This window comes from Notothenia rossii, assembly GCF_949606895.1.
Source record: "Notothenia rossii genome assembly, chromosome: 1".
In the NCBI taxonomy this organism is placed as follows: domain Eukaryota; kingdom Metazoa; phylum Chordata; class Actinopteri; order Perciformes; family Nototheniidae; genus Notothenia; species Notothenia rossii.
In genome coordinates, this window is record NC_136912.1 from 11,165,700 (window position 1) to 11,178,814 (window position 13,115).

General features: G+C 46.0%; 1 protein-coding gene across 1 annotated transcript; it reads left to right on the plus strand.

Moving 5' to 3' along the window:
- Positions 1 to 803: 803 nt before the first annotated feature.
- LOC307039894 (perforin-1-like) lies at positions 804 to 5,825 on the plus strand. The gene is made up of 10 exons (XM_079682336.1): positions 804 to 1,077; positions 1,879 to 2,162; positions 2,251 to 2,330; positions 3,176 to 3,221; positions 3,306 to 3,439; positions 3,521 to 3,659; positions 3,767 to 3,847; positions 3,981 to 4,474; positions 4,574 to 4,667; positions 5,135 to 5,825. The coding sequence occupies exons 2-10, from the start codon at positions 1,899 to 1,901 to the stop codon at positions 5,342 to 5,344; spliced, it is 1,542 nt and encodes a 513-aa protein (XP_079538462.1). The 5' UTR covers positions 804 to 1,077; positions 1,879 to 1,898; the 3' UTR covers positions 5,345 to 5,825.
- The last annotated feature ends 7,290 nt before the right edge of the window (positions 5,826 to 13,115 follow it).

A 13,115-nucleotide genomic window follows, 5' to 3' on the forward strand; every position in this document is an offset into this window, starting at 1 on the left:
TGGGACCTTTAAGCATGTCTCTCTTCAGTGATCGTAACGTTATGGTAAATATCTGTTCCTTGTTGATGGGCTGCTGTGATGCCAGAAAGAATACTTCATTTGACAACTTAAACACCCTTTAAAAATACACACCCTTAATCCAATGGACAAACACACACTGTTCTTTCATGAAGGGACTTCTTCTAAACCATGTGACACAAGAACACCAGGAAGTTACATTGAGTGGTATCAGTGTGTTCATATGGGTGTGTGTGTGTGTGTGTGTGTGTGTGTGTGTGTGTGTGTGTGTGTGTCTACTTAATCCTTGTGTGAACTACCTCGACCACGGTGACTTTTGAAACGTTTATCACTATTTTTATTTAACAGGGACATTGATAGAAAAGTCGGTAAATGCGTGAGTGAGCCAAGAGATAATTTGTCATCTGTAGTCCCTGGACAGATGTTAAAATTAGCCTGAAAACAAATTAAATGTACAATGACAAGTTAATACAATCAGTATAAACATGCAACGAAAAGGCTCACAATATTGGAGATGCTAATAAAAAACAATAATGTAAAGCATACATACTAAAAAAGATAGCCACTGCTAAAGCTGTTCAGAAAGACACAGTGTTAGTGTTGATGGAGCTGATTGCTAACCAGCCATGTTTTAAAATGAGTTTTAAATAAACTGGCTTGATCTCTAAATGTTGCTAGGTTACTTTTGGGACGAGGGGTTTTAACACACTTCCTCTGATAAGGGTAATGTATGCAGGTCCAACGAAATCTGAAATTGAAACGCAACAAAGGGCAAGATAGATTGGGACACTCATCAAGAAAGAATCTTGGCAAAGCCAGATGTTTTTTTAGCCCCATCCACCGAAAGAGGTTGGTCCTGTTTTGTATATTTTGGCACGTCCAAAAAAAACTCCCATCGGCAAAGAATAATATTTCCGTCTCCAGAATTCCTCACGTAACCTTCTGTATAAAAGTGCCGCTACCTGCAGGCTCCACAGTGTCACCCCCGGCTGACAACCTCTCCTCCTCTCCATCTCCCGCTGCAGAAGTATTTCAGAAACCCTGCTGAGGCTCCAACAGGTAATCTGGTTTTCATTTAATAATGCATACCACCTTTACATTTAACATTTAAAAAATCTTTCTAACAAAAGTATGTTTGCTTTGGATGAAAGTCTGTCAATATTTGAGTCTGATATTTCAGCTACCTCACAGCTTTTTGATAATTTTGATTTCTTTACTCATGTTATTATTAAATAATAAATACAACCGTAATTGTTTGAACTGAAACATTTTAGGCCGTTTCTTTTAGTCTAGCTAGAAATATGTTACTATTACCTCTTTTTTTTGTTATATGTTGAGTTACTGATGCCTACATTTGTATTGACTTAATCACCAATTAAGCTAATGTTTTTATATTTCAGCTTAAATGCAATACTGCACCTGCACTGGCATCTGCATAGCTTTGACTTCTGCTAACCACATCATAACACTAACTTTATTGAACTTGTATTAGGACTAAAACCTGAAAACATTCAAAGAATTGTTCAAATAAATTGAGGGGTAGACACATCTCCAGCGCATCGTGGAAAAAGGGTAAACTGCAAGTTAAGTAGAAACTGCAAAGTGCTTTAACTTCATCATCTTAATGTTTTCTGTTATTGAGAAACCATCATCATGATAGGATGATTTAAAATACTAAATATATGCACTCCTCTGTCAACTTAAAATAAAACATATTTAATTAAAGCTATTTCTGTTTGAATGAATGAAGGTGTTCAAATAGAAATGACCACAAATGTTTGCCTGTCAGCTTCATTGATACTTTCAGAAATAAGTCTCACAGATTTTCATTTCTTCTCTTTGTCTCTGAATCTTTTTCAGTGTCTCTTTGGACTCTAGCCATGCTCTCCTTTCCAACCCCACCCCTCCTCCACCTGAGTGTCCTGCTCTTTCTGTCCTCCTCTGTTCTCTCCTGTCAGACTGGGACTAGGAGCCAGTGTCAGGCGGCCCCCTTCGTCCCGGGACATAACCTGGTGGGGGAGGGCTTCGATGTGGTGACCCTGAGGCGAAAAGGAGCCTACGTGGTGGACGTGAAGACCTACATGACCCCCGCTGGCACCTGTAAACTCTGCAGAAACCCCAATCAAGGCAACATACTCCAGAAAGTAATTTAAAGAAACATCAGCACAAAAGCACACTTACTGCAAAAACGGTGATATATTGTTGACATGTTTACTTGTTTTCACCTCACAGCTGCCGGTCTCTGCGGTGGACTGGCGAGCGTTCAGCCGCTGCGACACGTCTCTCTTCAGCAGTGTACACTACTCTGTCAGGTATTCTGTGACACAAAGTGATATTATTATAATATATTTAAATGATACGTATGTCAATCTAGAAGAAAACATTTTTTGACTGCGTTAATCACAATAATAGTCTGTGATTCATCACACTGTAAACCCACAAAAGCTCCAACAAGCCGTTTAGGACAGAGAGTGAATACACATACTATACAGAGATGCTGTATGAGAAACCAATGTGAGTTTGGAACATAGCACAATATAAATCTATTCTAGTAGACCTCAACAATGGAATTATGATCAGTAGAAATGGCCATGACATGGAACCTTTTGATGATTGAGTTACATATTTACAAAGACACACGTATGAATAAACCACCGAAATGAGTTGAGTTATATTTAAACTTTGAATTGGTGCTTACTTGATCTGCAAAATAATCAGAGTTAATCAGAAATGATCGGTTAAATCAACTCAAAAATGTGCTTTCTACTTATGGTAAACAACTTTGGATCTGGTTAATTTACGTTGTGATTCTTTTTTTTATGCATTAATGTTTCCAGATTGTTTGCGAGTGCTAACGCCTTAATCAGAATCAGAATTCCTTTATTCGTCCCACAAAGCGGAAATGTACATTGTTACAGCAAAGTATATAGACAAAGAAAATGGGACACTATTATATAAAGAGACATGCACATAGTATTTACAATAAAAAGTATTACAATTTACAGAAGTACACATTCAAGCAGATCTTAATGTTGAAAGCCCAAGTTGTAACCTGTTTCATATTTCAAAGTTTACTCAATACCTCCTAACATCCACCAATTTGATTTTGTTGGCTATTTATTTTCAATAAGTGAACTCAACATTTATGCATCCATAGCTCCCTGCTCAGCACTTTGACCTCCCAGGACAGTTCGGACTGGAAGGTAGGACATTGTCACAGTTTTTGTTGAAAGAAATGCGGGCCTACATATCGTAATACTAATGTTAAATCATGTTTGTTAAATCAGGTTGGACTAACTTTTAGCGACTCCAGTCTGGATGTGGGGGGAACACAATCCAGCGTGTACAGCTTTGCTACAGCCCGGATCCGAGAGGACCGCTCCGCCTTCAGCACCCACTGGGCCTCCTGTCGCCATTACAGGTATAGAGCGTCAACACAGAATCTTTTTCATTTAGTTTTGCATCCAACGTTTTATTAACTCAGTCTTCTTTTTGTGTTTAGTTACCGCTTGTCGAGCAATCCGCCCCTCAGCACTGAGTTTAGCAAGGATTTAGCGAATTTGCCAAGTTCATACAACCCCTCCACCAAGGGCCAGTACAGACATTTCATAAGCATCTACGGCACGCATTATATCCGCCTGGTAAGAACACACACACACAGACACACACACACATACACTTTTATTTTTCCTACTTTCCAAAAATAAGTTTTTCATTCTTAACAATATTCTACTGCATATCATTTCAGGTCAATCTTGGGGGACGTGTCAGGCGAGTCACGGCTTCACGAACCTGCTTGTCCAGTTTGAATGGCATGTCATCGAACCAGGTGTGTGTAGCACGTAAACCCAATCAAATACATTCATAAATTCTCCATGTCCTACAAATAATATCTGATATCCCCTTCCTTCCTTTAGAGAGGTCAATAGTATAATAGTCTTCATTCTTTCTTCCTTATTTAGGTGCACTCTTGCTTATCAACAGGTCTAAATTTAGGACTGGGGAAAGTCAAACTTTCTGCTAGTTCTACGTCATGCAGCAAAGTGCTACAGAACCAGGACGCCTCTGCTTCGGTCAGCTCTGGTCTCCACCAACACTATACAGAGGTGATAGGAGGCAAGGGTTGGACCGGTGAGTTTTCTCTCACCCATAACAACTCCCTGGGCTTCCTAAATTGGCTGAAAACTCTCAAAGATCACCCTGATGTTGTTCGGTATTCCCTGAGACCACTGTACCAGCTGGTGTCGGACAGTTCACGAAGGACAGGATTGAAGTCCGCCATAGAGGACTACTTGAAAGACAACGGCATCAAGAAGTCAGTCAGTCCACCAACGTGCCGCAGCGTCTCAAACCTAGATTCCAACTGCTGTCCCAAACAGATCGGGAAGGGAAACTTGGTGGTGACCATCGTCCGAGCCTGGAATCTGAAAGGAGATAGGTGGGGCAGAACTGAATCGTAAGTAGAGAGCAAGATTCAGAGAGAAGTCCCAGTAATTGTAATTTAGACTGACACAAATACTGAGAGTAATTGACTTGTATTTCCATGTTTTCACAGGTACGCTAAAATGTGGTACGGTTCCTTTTACAGCAAGATTCCTAGAATACGCTCAAACAACCCTCGCTGGAATGCTCGCTACTCTCTGGGAAATGTCAGTACTAAGTTGACTTTTTAAGTACATTTTCCTAATTATACACGCATACTTTTTGCTTAAATATGATGTTGAAGGTAGGACTTTTCTTTATAGTGGAGTATATTCACTGTATGTACTTTAGAGTATAATTTAAAGGATCTGAATACTTCCACTACCACTGAAGAAAAACTATCTTTGTCATAAAAACAGACAAAGCCAAAACCATATAAGCAGATTTATCTTTATATAACATTAAAGTGGGGCTGCTGTATCTTTTTAGTCATCTTTTGGCCATTTTGTTTGCTTAACTTTTCTGAAGTCCTTCATTTTGTATAGTGTGATGAAAAATAAACTGCACATTTGTGTTCTGTATAGTATATTGAGAAATTGAACCTTCTTGCATATTTGGTCGACAAACGTTCAGTATGTTTTTTACATGATGTTGTTTTAACCTTTGCTTTTTTGAAATGTTTTCTTCATCAAAGGTGGACACACATTTGGGTCTGAAGATTCAGGTATGGGATGAAGACTGGGGCAAGGACGACCTTCTGGGGTCATGTATGAAGACCCTGAGCCAAGGCACTCACAGATTCACCTGCTACGCCAAGAACGGCGGCGTTGAGGTGGTCTACAGTCTGACCTGCGACCGTCACCTGACTGGAGACAGGTGTGACCGCTACAAACCCTCTCCATAACGAGGAAAGCAATCTGGATGGCACGCTTCATTAAATCAGAATTAGAACCGGTGTTATTACAGGTTTCCACTATAGATAATTGGCTTGCTTGTCTTAAATCAAGTTTTTTTTTTAAATCTGTTGATTACTTTCTTTAAATGCAATGAAATATAGTCACTTGGGTTACATACTATTCAGTTCCCTGCTTTAAATACTTACATATTTGTTGTCTATATTAATTAGAGGTATAGATAGGTTTAGGTAAGGGTTTGAATTTTAAATAAATGTTCAGTATTGTATGTGTTTCTCAATTGTAATGTTGTTTTGGTTTAGTGTGAAGAGACTTTTCAATCAACTTGGAAGATAAAGTCGTTTTGTTGTATCTTGTTTAATACCATTTTGAAGTTTGGTGGTGGGGCCACATTTAAATAGACAAAATACATAGTTAGTGATCATTGTTTGTGTTGTCATCCTCGTATCAATAAAGATTGTTCAAAAAGGATTGACTCATCCTGTCTGACTTCTGCAGCTTGTGCTTTGTGCCAAACAGTTTACTCCATTTTACATGACAACTTATTGTCTATGAGCAACTCCCTTAAAATGTCTACTTTTAGCTATTATATAAACTAACAAGGTCAGTCTCTAACCAAAGATGAATGCTTTGTTATCTTTGTAGGGACGTCATCAATTTAAAGTAAACCCCTCCCCAATTTACCTCCCATGTGAAGTGTATTTCCACTTTATTTATGAAAACGAGACATGAGTTGGTGGGTTACATTTCTTTAGTTGTTTATATCAACATCGCTGTTGATTCCTTTAGGTTCTTGGAAAAACACAATACATAATTTATAATAAAACCCTTTATATGAATCAAACTCCAAAAGGACCATACTACTACAATAATATCCGCATGTGAAAAATACATTCCAAAAGTGCATTATAGGTTAACTATGGTGCACTGGCAGGTGCCTTCATAACATCATTGTTATGAACTGAGACACAGGACGCAGGACCCAAAAGCAGGACTCGAAGACAGTTGTCCAAAAATAGAATGTTCTTTAATAACAAAAACTAAATCGTACTTTCAAAAATTAGAAAGTAGTTAAATAGCCAAAACTAAGTTCTATTTCGTATATGGCTTCGCCCTCTAAGGCTATCGCTATTGGGTAATCCCCCTGCGCACCCGCGCAGCACTGAAACACTTGTAGTCCACGCCCACCCGCAGGGTGGGCCCCGCCCTCGGACCTCCTTCCGGTATAAATAGGAAGGAGGCCCGGCAATCTGCTCCCTCTTTTCTTCAGCAAACCTCGGCAGTTACTGAAGCACAGAACCATTAAACATCATGAGCAACAACTGCGTCCGAAATTGTCCCTCATGTGGCTCAGGATATATCATGAGCAATGACCAGCACGCAATGTGCGAATCCTGCCTGGGGCCAGAGCACGCGGACGCGGCTCTCAGCCAGCAGGTCGCTTGCTCACATTGTGCTCGTCTCCCATCAGCCGACAGGAAGCGAAGAGCGGACGCTCTAGCTGCTGCGGCCGACGAGGACGATTGGCCCGTCCAGCACGTGGACGGCAGCATGTCCCTGGAGCCGAGTGCCGGGCAGGAGTCGGAGGACTCCTACCCCGTCTCCCTCCATGGTTCACCGTGCGGTTCTCCCCTCCCTCCTCTCCCACAGAGAGACAGAGTCGGAGCAGGGGGCTGGTTTGGCGGCCGAGCATGCGGTCCCCTTCTCCGTCGCCACAGGACGGCGCCCTACGTTGAGCTCCCCCAGAGAGTATGTCGCCCGCCAGGCCGACCGGGTGCACCAGTGTGCCTTTCTGGCGGCGGCGAATATCATCGCGCTGCTTTCCAACTCGGTAGTGACACTGGTAGAGCGGTCCACCACCGAGGCAGAGGAAATCAGCAAGGCGGCCAGCACGGCGCTCACTCTGTGCGCATCCGTCGCTGTCTCCCAGGCGAGGATTTCCGCGTGGGTGACACATATCCAGCTGCAACAGGCGTCTGTTACGGAAACGGCCAGAAAAGTGCTACTGGACGCTCCATCAGCCCGTACGGGCTGTTAGGACCCCAGTTCCACGCCATGGTGGAGTCCATGAAGACGGGCGCGGAACAGGCGGACGGCATTCGCCAGCATGTCTGCTGGCTCCAGCCTGCTGAGCGCCCACAGCGGCACCAACGCCCGCAGCAGCCGCGGCGTCCACGCCGGCCACAGGAGGCCGCAAGCGGAGAGAAGCCCACAGCAACTGCCTCGGCGTCAGACTTGCCCTTCGGCGGCTGCAGGGGCTACGTCCCACATCTCCGCTCCCCTGCCACCCCAGAGACAGGGTCCCCCGGCGGCGAGTCAAAGGGGAGTGAGGCTCCCCCGCTCCTGGTCTGCTCCGCGAGAGCCTCCGAGGAAGCAGAGCCGGTAATTAAGCCGGCTGCCACTAATCTGTTGATTAAGTAGACAGCAGGGCTCGCTGCAGAAGCCTGCTGGTTTTAACCTATCGGTTATTAACCTGCAGAGCTCGCGGCATTCCTCCGTCCGAGATACGCCTCCTACACACGGTCATAATAATCCATGAGCGCCGTCATAACGCCTCATGTGGACAGCACTGCACACACCTCCATCCCCTGAGCGTGTACACACCTCATGATGAGAGTCGGAGTGAAACGCAGCGTGTGTAGGCTTCCTCGCAGCCCTTTCGCCTCGGGCAGCGGCGGCGAGGGCAATGGCGTGGCTCGTCACCATGACGACCAGCACAGCACATCACAGAGAAGCCAGAACGGGGGAATGAGCAGTATTCCAGGCTGAGTGCCCCCAGCGGCAGCGCCCGCAGCGCCACGGCGCCTAGGGCTTGCTGCAGAAGCCTGGTCTTAACCTGTTGGTTAATAAACTACAGAGCTCGCGGCATTCCTCTGTCCGAGATACGCCTCATACACACGGCCATAATAAACCCATGAGCGCTGTTAACGCCTCATGTGGGCAGCACTGCACACACCTCCATCCATCCCCTGAGCGTGTACGCGCCTCATGATGAGAGTCCGAGTGAGACGCAGCGTGTGGAGGCCCCCGCGCAGCCATTTCGGTCCAAGCACACCTTGGGTTGCCTCATGGGCAGCGGCGGAAGGGGCTCTGGCGTGGCGTGGCTCGTCAGTCACCATGACGACCAAAAACACATCTCGAGCACGTGCGCCCGCTCTCAGAGTGTTTCTCAGAGTGACAGCGCGTGTGTCTGATGGACAGATGGATGAGCAGGCTGATCAGCAGAGGATACGTCCTGCAGTTCGCCTCTCCCCCCCCCCCACAGTTCAATGGGATACAGGAAACACTCCTAAGCTATGTCTTGCGCTCCAATCCGAGCTGCTGGAACTGTTGAAAGAGGATATTTCCAGGGTTCCTCAAAGGGAGGAAAATCAGGGGTTTTCACTCCCGTTATTTTTCTAATCCCGAAAAAGACTGGGGGAATGAGACATCCTGGATCTGTCAGTATTCCACATGCTGACGATCAAACAGGTACTGGAATGTGTTCACCAGGACGACTGGTTCACTTCCACCTGAAGGATGCATACTTCCACGTACCCATCATCCCGAAACACAGGAAATTCCTGCGTTTTCCATTCAGGGAATATCAGACCAGACAATCGTCTGCCGTTCGGATATTTCCTGGCTCCTCGCATTTTTGTGTAGAGAAGGCTGGAGCCACTACACAGAGGAGGGATGAGATTGTGGTTTTTCTCTGGACGACTTGATATTTGCTGGCTCGCCCCAGAGAGGAAGTCGCTTTACTGACGGTACATCTCGTATCGCATCTGTCAAAGCCTGGGTTTCATATTAAATTGGAAGAAGAGCTGTCCTCTTCCCTCTCAGACAATCGTTATCTGGGAGTGGAATTAAACTCAGCCAGCATGAGAGCGCGACTCTTGCGGCAGCGAGTGGAGGAACTGACAGCTCTCCTCCGGCGTGTCACAGCCCACACAGCCCTCTCCATGACGCAGCTGCTCTGCGTTGGCGTCAGCTGGTCACGTGATGATCCCCCTGAGTCTCTTCTAACAGGGGGACACTCCAGAGGTGGTTTATTCGCTGCAGAACCCTGCTGTTTTTAACCTATTGGTTTATAAACTGCAGAGCTTGCGGTATTCCTCTGTCCCAGATATGCCTCCTACACACGGTCATAATAACCACGAGCACCGTTATAACGCCTCGTGTGGACAGCATGCACACACCTCTCATCCCCTGGGCGTGTATGCGCCTCATGATGAGAGACGGAGTGAAATGCAGCGTGTGGAAACTCCCTTGCAGCCCTTTTGCCTCACGGTCAGTGGCGGTGATGGCGTGTCTCGTCACCATGACGACCATTACGGCACATCACAGAGAAGCCTCTCCCCCCAGCAGTTCCATGGGATACAAGAAACACTCCTGTCATCCCATGAACAGTGTCTTGTGCGGTTTTTACTCCGCTATTTTTCGAAATCTCGGAAAAAAACGGGGGAGTCGCCCCGTTGCTGTACAATCAATGTGTTGATTGTACAGACAACAGGCCACGGGTATGGAAGCAGCCTGCATCAATCGCCAGGGAGGAGTGCGATCTGCGCAGCTTCTGAACACAGCCAGGCGGCTGCTGTTCTGGGCGCGCACACACGTTGCTCTCATCAGAGCAATGTATATTCCCGGCGAATTGAACAGAGGGGCTCGCAGAGCGCAGCAGCCGTGTTATGCGAGGAGTACGGAGACTCAGACCTGTGTCACGCGCAATGGCGCCTCAGTGGGATTTGGCTTTGGTGTTACGCGCACTAAAGCAAAGCCCCATTTGAACCTTTAGAGCAGGTTCCCCTCAAACTGTTGTCAGCCAAAGTAGTATTACTTTTGGCTCTATCAGCGAAAAGGGTGAGTGATTTGTCTGCTCTCTCTGTGGCTCCGTCAGGCCTCCGGATCCAAGGAGATGGCAGTTCAGCTGTTTTACGCCCTAACCCGGCTTTTATGCCAAAGGTTAGGACGTTAGAGTCATGAGTGATCACCTTGGATGGCTTCTTTCCCCCTCCTCACAGGTCGGAGGAAGAAGCCGCGTCTCATCTCCTCTTTCCTGTGCACGCTGTCCTGCTAGTGGCGCGCACGGCTGCCTTGCGCCATTCTCAGCGCCTGTTTGTGCATTATAGAGAGCGCTCGATCGGGCAACCTCTGTCTGAACAACGGCAGTCCCACTGGCTGTGTGAGGCTGTGTCACAGGCGTATGTCTCCTCATGGGGTGGATCCCCCGGAGAACATCAATGCGCACTCCACCGGAGGAATGTCCTCCTCCACGGCTTTGCACGGAGGAATGTCAGTGGAAGACATTTGCACTGCTGCATCTTGGTCTTCCCCCTGTTCATTTATTCAATTGTATTTAAGGGATGTCTCCCATTCCTCTCTGACACACCCTGTACGGAGTGCCTGGTCAGAGTGAGTGACGTCAGGGATCCAGCTGGGCACTCTCCTGTCTGACACGCAGAGAGCTGCTGTTCCCCTTCTATGATTGCCGGGCAAGGTGGGACCTTCGTCTCCACTTTCTCACAGCGGCTGGGTATGTATTGTTCCCAGCCTTCACCCCGTCGGGAAGATAGGCATGTTTTGCTATGTTCCAGGGACGCTGATGCGCCATTACACATGGCACAACAGGCATGGGGTGTTATTGAGCAGGTGTGTCTGTGCTTCTAGTGCCGGGCGGACCCAGTGGGGCGCAGACTACATCATGCTTTGCCCTTAACCAAATAGCGATAGCCTTAGAGGGCGAAGCCATATATACGAAATAGAACTGAGGTTACCTACTGTAACCCCAGCTTCTATGAGTAAATGGCGCAGCCCTCTAAGCGCTGGGCCCCACTGGCTCTACGAATAGCTGAAGAAAAGTTATTTTGTATGGGAGCAGATTGCCGGGCCTCCTTCCTATTTATACCGGAAGGAGGCCCGAGGGCGGGGCCCACCTTTCGGGTGGGCGTGGACTACAAGTGTTTCAGTGCTGCGCGGGTGCGCAGGGGGATTACCCAATAGCGATAGCCTTACGGCCCGTCTACACTACAGGCATCGAAAAATGCTTTCAACGCTTCGCCCATTCACTTGAATGGGGTGACGTAGAAGATTTGTAATCTTCGCCGAACTGCATTGTGGGGAGCATGGTATGGCTTTGCAAGCATCACGAGCATCTATCGGCATCAAAAGTTGAAAAATGTTCAACTTTTGCCCAAAGTTGAACAATGTTCAACTTTTGAGGCTCGATGCTTGGCATCAGCCAATCAAATCCCGTTTATGCAAATCCCGCCAGTGCAAGCGCAGCCAATCAAACCGCGTGCAAGCCGGGAGAGCCAGACCGCTGTTCATTTCCTCATATTCCAAACGAGATATTACGGTAGCAAATCACCCGGTTCTTTACGACCAGAACTATTTACCGGGATACAAACCGGAGGAACCAGGCATGGAGGGACGTGGCAGAGACAGCTGGTGAAACTGGTAGGTTTTTCGCCTGTTTGGAGAGTTTATATCCAGTTTACTTCGTTTTAACATTGCTATTGCTTTGTATGTCGGGGGCGGGAGATTCATGTGATTGGTTGTTGGTCGCAAAAAATCGCCAAGCTTCAGACACGCCCAGCTTCAAGATTTTTTGATGCCTGTTGTGTAGATGGGCCGTTACAGGGCTGCGCCCATAGCCGTGGGAACATGTTTCAAATGGGGGGTGCTGTGGGGATGACACCAGGGCCGGTTTTGACCAATTTGCTGCCCTAGGCAAGATTTTAGCTGGCAATGAAAAACCTCTACAAAAGACCAATACACTACAAACAGAGAAACGTATTGATATGGTGGACAGCTTATATAAAAAGGCTCCAAATGTATTTCGTATTGCATGAACATGTGGGAAGGGGGAAGATTTTTTTAACATTTTAAAGTAAAATGCTTCAATCTGGTGCACTTTGAGCGCCCAATTACTAGAGACTGATCTCGGAGGTACAACTCTAAAACACCCATGTGAAAAAGATCGGTTTGCATTTTAATAATCAAATAAGTATGTGAACATAACCGATAACCTACCATAGCCAATAACAAATAAATGTAGGCTAACTTGTTTTATTTTTGTGGTTCATTTATATCTTATTTTACCACTTAACATTTATTTATTTATGCATATTTTTAAATCTCTCCAGTTTTAAACAATATTTTTGGTTTACTGTGCTATAGTATACATTGGAATGATTTCAAACCTGTTTTTATTTATCCTAATAATTGTAAAGGAATGCCTTGGAATTATTTGTTTACATAAATTGTCATCAAAACGTTTGAGACCCACTGAGACAACTTAAGCTAAAGTGAACTATCTATTCTAAACACTCCTTTACCTCACTGAGCCTCTCAGTCTGACAGGAGAGCTCTCCCTCCACATTATTGAAACAGCTTCTTATATCCGTTAGCGCAACAACAATCCCCGACGGTACCGGTGCACCCCCTCTCTCTATCTATCTATCTCTCTCTCACGCTGGCTGTGGGCTGCGGGCGCCTGATAAGCCAACATCCCCCACTTTCATCACTTACAGCGCCCATCGTACAGGGCAAATGGAAAATGTAACCGGGGTGAAAAGGGTGATATCTTCACTTAATTATGAATGTTGTTACATCAAGGCTGAAAATAAAAGAAATGTGTATTATATTTGTATTTAATCTTGTGGAAGTGCAGATCCCCTGTCCTCCACCAGGGGGTGCTGCAGCACCCTGAGCACCCCTACTTCCCACGGCCCTGGCTGCGCCATTTACTCATAGAAGCTGGGGTTACAGTAGGTAACC

What these genes read in the sequence shown, in the direction of transcription:
- LOC307039894 (XM_079682336.1), top strand. Translation starts at nt 1,899, where the DNA reads ATGCTCTCCTTTCCAACCCCACCCCTCCTCCACCTGAGTGTCCTGCTC. An exon ending in GCCTCCTGTCGCCATTACAG is followed by an intron (nt 3,440 to 3,520) that starts GTATAGAGCGTC and finishes TTTTGTGTTTAG; the next exon opens with TTACCGCTTGTCGAGCAATC. An exon ending in AGGTGGGGCAGAACTGAATC is followed by an intron (nt 4,475 to 4,573) that starts GTAAGTAGAGAG and finishes ATGTTTTCACAG; the next exon opens with GTACGCTAAAATGTGGTACG.